The sequence below is a fragment of the Opisthorchis viverrini genome, assembly GCF_000715545.1.
Source record: "Opisthorchis viverrini unplaced genomic scaffold opera_v5_179, whole genome shotgun sequence".
Classification (NCBI taxonomy): Eukaryota; Metazoa; Platyhelminthes; class Trematoda; order Opisthorchiida; family Opisthorchiidae; genus Opisthorchis; species Opisthorchis viverrini.
In genome coordinates this window covers 882,174-892,990 of record NW_008751828.1, presented here as the reverse complement: position 1 = coordinate 892,990, position 10,817 = coordinate 882,174, and the positions used below count along the sequence as shown (strand labels likewise).

Sequence of the window (10,817 nt, the reverse complement as noted above, 5' to 3'; positions counted from 1 at the left end):
TGTTCTTAGCGTTTTGCACTTGGAATCCTTTACTCCACCTTGAGGGTCTCCTGTCGGTGTCTCTGAAATTAGACCAGAACATCCCTAATGTTACTGGTGACAACTTCGTCTAAGATTCGTTTTGTACGCACCGTTCTATCCCCTGTAAAACATTTTTTAATCCAACGCTGTCGCACTTCGCTTGGAAAGGCCCATCATCCGAGTCCTATCTCCCCCACCCACTGCTTTCTGTCCTTTTCAAATTGAAGCTTAAGTATAGTTAATCAGAATTTCGGTTGCACGGCAGTGAAGCATCAGTGTCAACACTGAGTTATCTCTGCCCACTGCTTTCTGTCCTTTTCAAATTGAAGCTTAAGTATAGTTAATCAGAATTTCGGTTGCACGGCAGTGAAGCATCAGTGTCAACACTGATGTTGTTATCTCTGATGATGGTGATGTCTCTGATGATGCTAACGCGCCGTTCTTCGGTATCTTGTATCGATTCATTTTTTAAGTTGCTCTGCCGTTATTTTCACGTTCCGCTCTACCACTTAATCCTACCCGCGATGAATGATCTGGTTTTTTGTTTTGGGTGAATCATGATGTCAGTTTAGTTTGTTTGCCGCCAGGATGCCTGTTCCATTATCCGTCAACTAAGTCATTTTGTCGTTATACGCCACTCATCATCATAATCGTTTGATGGTCAACAAACACAGCAAAATTTCGTCACATCAAGAGGAACTTAGTTAACACCAATTATTAATCAGGAGTGGAATTTTCGAAACGCTCAGTGAGGTTCGGGTACATTTGCAAGCTCTACTCTCAAAAAGAAAAAAGACAGGCAGACAGTCGGTAGACGTTATCACAAGGTCGACAACAGTCGTTTTGAGGACTGCTGTAATATAGGGCTATAACTGCTAATGCGGTCACCAACCTTGAGATCACGCGAGGCCACAGTTTATGTTCGCATGTTTGTTTGACTGAGATACCTTGTCGGTGTTTGAGTAGGCGCCCGCATAATTTGAATATATTTTTGCCTAGAGTACTTCTCCGGCCGATAGCGTGGTCCAGCCATATCCCGGGTAAAGTTGTCTCTCAGTGGCTATTGTAGTCGCTTCATGATCTATTGTGCTACCGCTTTGTTTAGGTCAGAAGCAGTTGTTGAGCGGCAAAGTCTCATATTTGCGCCCTCTAGTAGCGTCTCATTCCCCACGCTTCCATCTGATCGGGTATCATTCACGAACCCAAAGACTGCGTCAAATGAACAATATCTTGAAGGACACCGTTCTTACGAGGTTGTCATGTAGTCACTTTCTTCTTGGAGGTCAGGATAACCATGTACAGTGTTGCCGCAGTGCTTGCCATCTTTGTTCGTATTTATCTTCCAGGAGAGAATCCGTCCACTATGTTGCCACTTCATGAACACCTTGTTATTTACCTTCAAAACCACGACGCGAATCAAGTAAGTATCCGCTTTATTCTACGAGGCTCTAGTAGAATTTTCATCGGGTTTGTTGTCTACGATCAACGGACCAACTCGAACACAAACTCAACTGAGCTACTATGTAATGTTTGAATTTACTCGTGTTCTTACAGTATTGTGCATTTGGAATTTAATAACCCTCCTCAGCTGGATTTAGTCCCGGTCATGTTGCCCTGCTGCCACAATAATTGGATTCTGTTTTCGTCAGATGAGGCCCATGAAGTGGTGAAAATCGAACAAATAATGGATTGGGTAATGATGAGTAGATACGACGGTGCCACCAGCTACAGGATGTCCCGATATAATCATTGTTTCCTCTTGCTATTTATGGGGTATAGTCCCAGTACTTGAAACATTTTGGGTTCCGTCATGCAAGAGGATATATCGATCACATATTCACCCTCCGACAGTTTCTGGAGCAGCGACACTGCTTCCAGCAACCAACATTGGTAGTTTTTCTTGATCTGAAAGCTGCCTTTGACTCTGTGGACCGCCAAGCACTATGGCAGTGTATGTGAGGTAAAGGTGTCCCCCATAAATTCTTGACCATCCTTAAGGCGCTCTACGCCAACTTCCGCGGCCGTGTGTGGATCTACGGAAAGCTCTCTTCTGAGTTCACTACATCAAGTGATGTCAGATAGGACTGTCCTCTTTCACCCTTCCTGTTCAACTTCGTCACTGATACAGTCATGGAAAACCTACTATCAGCCTTTACTGCCCATGGGGTCGAAGTGCGCTCGGGGCATCCACTTAAAGATATCGAGTACGCAGACGACGTAGCTCTTTTTGGATCTGACGCGGTGTGATGCAAAGAATATTAAATAATCTGAATAATTCCACGTCACGGTTCGGCATGCGCTTCGCACCTGAAAAGTGTTAGGTGCTACTGCAAGACTGAGTGGCCTCGGAACCTAATCTCGTGCTTGCAGATGACCCGATTAAGGTAGTAGACAAATTTGTTTACCCGGGCAACTGTATCGGTTCCGTTGGTCTCGCGAAATATGATATTTCCATCCGAATTGGGAAGGCCAGAGCTGCTTTTGCAAACCTGCGTCACCTGTGACTTAGGCGTGAAATTAGCTCAACCGTCAAGAATCGAGTTTACAATGCTGCGGTGCGCTCCATATTACTATACGAACGCGCCGAAGACGTCAAAAGACTTTCAGTGTTTGAACTGAGTGTGTCTTCGGAGCATTGCTTGATTCTGGTGGGAACACCGGATAAGCAATACTGGAGTACGTCAACTAGTATTCGGAAGAAATAACTCACCCTCGATAGATGAACTTATCGCACTGCATAGGTTGCGCTGGCTTGGCCACGTACTGCGTATGCCAGTCGACCACTTTCCTCGAAGGGTTCTTTTGGCACAACCACATGAACGGTGAAAACGACCCAGAGGCCGTCAAACAATGACTTGGAATTGAAGTATGAAAGCCATTACCAGCAAACTCAGCTATGTTAGTCATTGCCGTCTTCCTGGATGGGAACCCCGAGACAGACCCCACCAATGGTTAGAGACATTGTCAGACATGGTCCAGTCGCGCTCTCAATGACGCCCGTTCATCCAAGCTATTGCCTTCAATGCGTAGTTCCCTTCCCAATTCCCTCTCCTGACAGTCCACTGACAGTGTTGTATTTACGCACCAATTTATCAGCTCCCGCCTTCAATGTGCAGTTGCCTAATCCACCTCTCCAGATCATCGTTGAACGAAACATTGGCAGCTACAACAACTGTACGACAAATACGCGGTTCATACAGCTGATAATGGTGATGAAGATGACTCTGGCGATAAGGGCCAAGTACTGAGCTAACACGACAGTCATCCAAACTGTCACAGAACTGATCGAGACACATTGCAACATCATGCAGTATATGACGAAGCAGAGGAACACATGCAAACTCTTTCAAAGTAGTGGATGTCCTCAGGAAATCTTGCCCGACTAAAGGGCAGGCGAAAGAATCAAGTTTCCACCGGCTCGTATGACCATGAAGCTCTGCTGAGGAACGTGACCAGTTTTCACTCATATCCTTGCATAAAGCCGAGGAAGGACGCCAGTTCAACGGAACGTTCGTGTACTATCGTGAAAACAATGAAAGGACTTGAATTTACAAAACCCCCGTACTCCAGCGAAAAAGAGACTTACTGACCTCGGTCCGGTTTACATAAGTAAAAGTTGAAAGCTGCGCACGAAACTACAGAAGAAGCCTATAGCATCGACAGGGTAACACAAATCCGACGACGGACCGGAAGAAAGAATGAAAATACTAAACGATGAGAACACATCGTTATGTAATCGGGTGCAAGGAAATAGACTATTTTAAAAAACCATATCAAACAGGAAGACGCAACTAACAAATCAAATACGACTGAAAGGGGACCAGTCCAGGCAAAGAAAAGGACCTAATAGAACAGGAGGTACCAGGTGATCCCATCAAATTGAGGGTGGCAGACCATAACAAACCATGAACGAATTAATCAGAATAAGGCCCGGTGTTATTGGAAACGAGGATTCCATCGGGCCGGTCGAATGAAGGTCATATAAACCACATTATGTGATTTTACTAGAAATTTATCTTCCAATTAGCCTATCATATTAAAAAGTATCGGATGCCCTTTAATTCCCCTATAAACAGGAACAGTTAAGTGGAGAGTGCCCACTCGACTGCACAGTGATGATATTTAGGTTGGTGACGAAGCGTATACAGACTATTTTCCAGTCTTGGCGAACTGATATGTATCGGAATCGGGTACGATCAACGGCTATACGCGACCTGAGAACGTGCGCACAACTCCCCAGCTATGACGTGAGCCCAACCACTCCTAGCGCAGAGAGAGAAGACCAGACCTTCAGTATATATATATATATATATTTCGAGCGACCTTGGGGAGCGATAAATCAGTTAATGCACACAAAGTATAACTGGCCAATAGGAAAACAGCGTGGTCGAGTAGTTTCACGTTGATCACTGCTGGCTTGCAGTTAAGCCTTTTAGCCAAAGGCTTTGACTGGAGACTCCGGTCGTCCTCTTGTCCAGCTTTGGACGCCCTGACAAAAAAGTGTGGCATTTGGTATTTCTCCTTGATGAGCGGTTGTTTAGTGTGTCGGTCTGATCTCCGAAGTCGGTTGTTGGTATTCGCGCCATCAATTCACGCAGAAATTTTCACCCCGCTGGCCAGATTTATCTCTTTCAGTGTGGCGAGGGCTTATGCATTAGAGGACAACTTTTTGGGCAGGGATGCTCTATGTTTTTGTGCTAATCCTCTGTTATTAGTCGTGTGACCACAAGTTGCGGAAATTGGGTGAACATCCTAAGAAAAGCATAGTCCCTCGTGACCAAACGGCGGTACTTTGTCTGCTAGTGGATATCTTGTCTTCCACAGATACCTCTTATTAATTGTTGTGTGCTTCATTTTTATGATCCTAATCGCTTCCCGGTTGTTTAGTCGTTTCGTACTCCCACTGTTTCAGTCAAACGTTTCCGTTCGCTTCTTGTTGTTAAGGTTGTCTACGCTCTTTCTCGATTGCGGGCACTTTTGTCCCTTGCGCCAACTGTGTTCGTCAGTTCGTTGCTTGTTTGCCCTGTGACTGGAGGCTCCGCAAGCGATTCTACCGCGTCCCCTACTATTTATCTGTTTGGAATCAGTTTGGTTGAATTGTTAGCGCGACACCGGCGTGCCCTTGCGGGCGGGAATTTTTACGCTGCGGCAACTCAGGTTGAATTGAACCGGGCCATTCAGACACAACCTACCTTACTGGAGGTGGTAGTCAATCTGTGCATCCTGATCATGTGCAGTCAGCTACCATGTACGGATGAATGTTCAATGTCATCAAGAGACTCGAGTTCTGGTATTTGTGAAAGTCGTTATCGATTTACTGAAAGCGAGTTTCGGGCCAACAAATACGCACAGAAAGCTGCCGCTGAGGTCCTTGAGCTAATTGTAAAGGTATGTTTTTGTACTCAGTCATATTGATTTCAGGTTCTGCGTAATGTACTCCTCGCGACACCACTCACCCGTTTTCCACTTTTCCTTTCATTCCAGGAACTAGTTAATATTTCTAATTACTCAGCATTCGAAGCGCACTTGATTGATTCAACTCAACTGCTTCCTCCTGGCAGACAGGGTTCAAATGCGGGTCAACACAGTAATGGTCGTCTGGAAGATGGGACTTCTGGACTGAAGTTTCCCACTACTGCTGGTCGTCGTCTAATCGATGCTATCTCAATACGCACATGTTTGACCTCAGCCATATTTCATTGTCTCGCTAGTGCGGTTGAAATTGCACATTGGCCAGGCTCACCATCCAACTGGCTATCCAGTTTGAGTTCCACAGAGGCCAGGTAGGGAATTCGTATGCATTCAAGTTTTCATATATTGACTCCAAGGTCATCTCTAATTGCATCCCACCTCAGCGTTTTACACAGTAGTGTCACCCATCAACTACCCGTCTCTAGTGGAACAGAGAAATTTTTTGAAGTGAATATCCTCTTCCCCCCGTCATACAGAGGAGTACCAGCCTGTAGTTGCGTTTTCGCCTGCCACTCTCCCAAAGCTCCTGGGCCGAGTTGCCATCCCGTACTCAAGTTTATGACGTTGGTTCATCAAACAGCCAACAAGGTTTAACTATTAAATTACTTTTATTGTATTGTTGTGCTCTAGTTGTTTTGAGGCATGTATCACAATCTTCTCTTATCATACTCACCACTTTGGTTCACAATAAATAAGAACGAATGCAAAATGAAGTGCACCAAATTGCCGCCACTCACCCGACAGCGAATACTTCAAAAAAGCGAAACAGGTGGTCACTCCTTTCCGAAATACGGGGAGCTTCCAAGGATTGGTACGTAAGATAAATGGTTAGTTCACTCACTCAGGGGGAGGTGAGTTTTCGCTGTACCAGATAACAGTGTTGTCACGTTTCCTTATTCATTTTACTTTACGACAATGTACGAACGCATCATGGTTCCATTCTACAGGGCCTACACTAGAGCGCTCACACTCAGCCGACTGTCATATTTAATTCTCAAAGTTTATCACTCAGTCTCCTACTCATTAGGATGGTCTTTAACCAAAGCTCATTTTACCAATTTTCTTCTTCTGTTACGCTGAAATCATCCATGTTTAGCGCATCAGTCTGCTAGATCTCTTTAAATCTGTTGACTCATTGATTGAAGCTTTGACGTGTTTTAGTCAAGTGTATCCAAATTTTAATCACTTTCCGCTTGTGTATGGCAACACAAAACACGTTCCTAAACGACTTTCTACATGCTTCTTTTCCTCTAGTTCTCTTCCGACGTGCCTCCGGTTACTTCTCATCAATGAGGTGTCTTCTGGTCTACCTGATTCTTTCCACACTGCTTATTTGTGCTCTCTTATCCGACTCACACAAAGTGTTCTTGAACTTAACCCGTGGTCACTGGATCATCATGCTCCTTCATCCGGTTCAAAAACCTCATATCCAAGTACAGTCTGGACTGGTGCTTCCAACTCATGTTCTACGGCACAGGCTGCTCAGAATTATTCTGGCGATCTAGACAGTTCACTTTTATCGAAATTTCGTCCCGACCAATTATTGAAAATCTGGTTAGACGCATTTTCTGGCCTCCCACGATCACTAGTCAACGAACCTTTGTTCAGGACAGCCTGCTTATCCATGCACTGGAATTCGGTCTTTATCCCCAGTCGGAGTTCCTGTCGTGAGGAAGGCGCCCTTTTGTGCGACGTTCTCAGCCTTGCTCTCTCACCCCCGAAAGCATATGCGGGATCGCTTAGCGGACGGGGCCTTTCTTGTCGTCGTGACTTACATCCAGTGTGGTACCAGTTTATATTTGCAACTTTGGCCTCTTGGCATGCGTACACGCCTTATTTACTTCGCGTAACTGTTGAGCAAATTTGCTCCAATCTGTCGGCTCTGACAGACCAGTGCTTTTTGTCCGAATCAGATTACCGACAGTCAAGCGCATAGTGAGTGACTATTCTGTTCGTTGAGCCTAACGTGTAACGTATTTTTCCCCGAGATTGTTGGGTTTACAATGACCATCTAAGGGGTCATTTTGACGCAGAATGGCGCATCTTTCCCTGAAAATTTCATTTATGCGTTGCGCAAGCAAAATTAGCTATTCCCCTTCAGAGCAAACGTCCTTGAGCCCATTACATGGTCTGATGAATTTGGTCTGTGTAGGTGCCATCTTGTAATTGGCCTAAAATCTAGAACCTATCATCGGCTTCTGTTCTAGGATACATCGAGTGGGCGTAGTCCTTCAGATATCAGTCAGTCTTTTATTTATTGGCTTTTGGTCAGTCGTAAGCACTTATAATTGTATCTGCAGTCATTTGCTCCAATAGTTAGCTAATTTTCTATTTCACACCTGTTTTATTTGACAAAACATATCGAGTGCAAACATTCGCACTGGGTGGCATTGATTGCTGCCACTTTTTTAGATCTACGACTGTCGTTTCTGAGTTGTCATATGTGAACATGACTTGTACGGTACTGCATAGGTTTCCTGGTTGTTGTTATAACCACAGTGCGCATGTGACACTACTAAAATGCCGATGTTCGATACCCCCGCATTTCACCTGCTGATTAGGTCTTGATTTCAGCTGCTCGATCAGTGTAGCCCCTGATGGTGATAAGGGTTCATACAAGCAGAACAAGCTACAATTGTTCAGTTGGTGCTCAGTTTTCAGTGAAAATCACTGTCCTGTTAGCTGAAACTAGTCCACATGCTCGCCACATTCGCCGTTCTTCACAGGCCTTCTATTCATTGTTCTGCCCGTTTTCTCAGCCGAAGACGAACTATACCCATTTACAAACCAATTTGTTTTGACGGGCTATACCCATTTACACACCAATTTGGTTTTGACGGGAGACTCATCTGGAACCTAGCTGAGTCTCTCGTTTATGATGTTACTTAAAAACGTCGTCGCTTTTGCTATCTTTATCCGACTGAAGCTCTGTGCACCAAGTTCAAGGCTCATAATTCCTGCCTCTTCCACAGAGCATACACTCTTCTAAACTTATGTGCTTCCCAGGAACAATGGATCAAGTTCGATTGATATCCAGTCCTAATCTGTATGAGAGGCTGGCTATTTTCTCCTTGTTCCGCAGCATTTGCCTTAGTGATGGATTAAGTAAGGGGTTAAATGAAGACGCCTTGTTTTTTTCCACCCAGCCAGAATTTTTCTCTACTAGGGAGTTTCACCTTTTTCTCTTCTGTGTTAATTGGTATTAATTTATTGTACTCATTTAACCCGTTGACTTTTCCGCTTTCAACTTTCACGCAGCCACTCAAAAGAGCACCTCTCCTTGCCAGGAGACTACACTTTAGCTTCACTGGCATGTCTTCAAGGGATTTATTCTGCACTGTTATTACCCGGTGGTAGTACTACTTCCGCAGCTTGGTTCCGAAAAATTTCTCATCAACCTTCTGTGACCGTTTCCGGTCCTACAGCTTCCCAACTTGCTGGATTCCCGGATTCGATAGCAAAATCAGCCGAGCTTGCTGAAACACTTGCTGAGCTAACCAGGAATGATGCGAATATTATCAGTACTACCACTAGGGGACTATCTGCCGCAGACCCGGGCATCAGTTCAGTTGCGCGATATGATCCACTTTTCCCGTCTCCACTCGCATCCGGTGGTGGTGCACAGACGACTGCATCGCCTTCGTCGTCATCTCAAGGTCTTACCTCTGAACCGTCCGTCATTTTGACACCCTCTGTGGCTGAGAATGGGATGGAATCAAAAACAAATGTGCAGCATTTTGCGGCGATTTTCACTAGTAGGACAAAAGTGAGTCGGTATCTAATAAGCCACTTTCCCCGTATGTTTCTTTACTTATCTGTCGCTAGCCATCAGTCTGATCTACTTTCTTCATTTGTAAGTTTACCTTCGTCGCCTTACTGACCCGAGAGCAGCACGGGGGATTCCGGCCTGGTAGGGGTTGCATTGACCAAATTTTCACACTCCGTCAGGTGATAGAACGACTTCATACGTATAAGCGACCCACAATTCCAGTATTCCTGGATTTCCGAGACGCATTGGACTCGGTTGATCGGTCTGTTCTTCTTGACACGCTTACTCACCAAGGAATTCCCCGGAAGTCTGTAAACATAATACGTCCTTTGTATTCTCAGATTTCCGGACGTGTGAAAGTGCACGGAGTGCCCTCCAAAAGCTTCCGTACACAAAGCGGTTTCCGTCAGGGATCCCCACTCTCTCCGTTCCTTTTTAACTTTGTGATCGATGGAATAATGAGGCGAACGCTAGAGGGTCTCCAAAATCCTGGTGTTCAAATAACCTGTGAAGAAAACCTCCTCTTCTTCGAAGAGCAGAAGGCGCAGTCGTTTTTGGATGAACTGACCAAGGTCATCCCGTCCTTTCGTATGCACTCTGCACCTACAAAGTGTAAGGTCATGCTCGTGGACATGCAGCCACTAAACATGCCACTTATAATCCAGGGAGAGGTACTGGAAATTGTGGAGCGTTTTACGTATCTTGGAAGTTGTACCAGTTCTGATTGTAGTGCGACAGATCAGGTCAGTGCACGAATTTGCAGGGCTCGGGGCGCGTTCGGTGATTTAGGACAAAGTGGTTTATCCCTGAGTCTCAAGGGGCTTGTATCAAGCTACAGTGCGGGCTTTTTCGTTGTATGGCTGTGAGATTTGACCTAATCGAGCAGCGGAACTGAGCCGTCTTCAGGTGTTCGACAATCCCTGTCCCAGAACCATAGCTCGTGTGGGTTGGTGTTGGCGAATCCGTAACGAGGCAGTTAGAAAGCGCATTTTAGGTTGTGCAATGGCTACCTCCATTGAGGAATGTATCCAGTACCAAAAGCTGCTTTGGTTGGGACATGTGTTGAGTATGCCTAACCGTCGTTTGCCGAAGAAAATACTGTTTTCCATGCCCAATTCAGAGTGGTGGAAACAGAGAGGTGGCCAACTCTTGACTTGGCAGAGGGGTATGAGAGAAATCACGCAACGTTTGGGTGCTGTCGGTGCTACTCGCCTTCCAGGATGGGGCCCGCGTGATCCGCCTGGTTGGAGATACTACAAGATATGGCTTCCAACCGATGTCAGTGACGTTCTTGTTGTCAGTTTCTATCCAGATTGCCTGAGTGAATGTCTGAAGGTGTAAACACCTCGGAATCATTGTGTTAAGCTAGCACTAAGTCCCTTCCGCGTCCACTTTATTCTTTTCTTTACAATAAAGCTTTCAAATGAATCATGGATGTACGGTAGTGAAGCATCGGTGTTGAACACTGATGTCATGCTGTCGATGATGGTGAACCTAACAATATTAATACAGGCTACCAGAGGATGGCTTGGTGCAGACCTTATCCGCCTTCTTG

The 10,817-nt window shown here is 45.4% G+C and overlaps 1 protein-coding gene across 1 annotated transcript in view; it reads left to right on the top strand.

Annotated features, from left to right (window-relative positions):
* The window catches only part of T265_07463 (hypothetical protein), a gene marked incomplete at both ends in the record, with an annotated part of 82,130 nt that overhangs the window by 36,980 nt on the left and 34,333 nt on the right, over nt 1–10,817 (top strand). Inside the window, 5 exons of the mRNA XM_009172992.1 lie at nt 1,368–1,441; nt 4,966–5,409; nt 5,506–5,804; nt 6,748–7,428; nt 8,752–9,259. Of these exons, the coding sequence (XP_009171256.1) occupies nt 1,368–1,441; nt 4,966–5,409; nt 5,506–5,804; nt 6,748–7,428; nt 8,752–9,259 (2,006 nt within the window). The remainder of the gene's footprint in view (nt 1–1,367; nt 1,442–4,965; nt 5,410–5,505; nt 5,805–6,747; nt 7,429–8,751; nt 9,260–10,817) is intronic.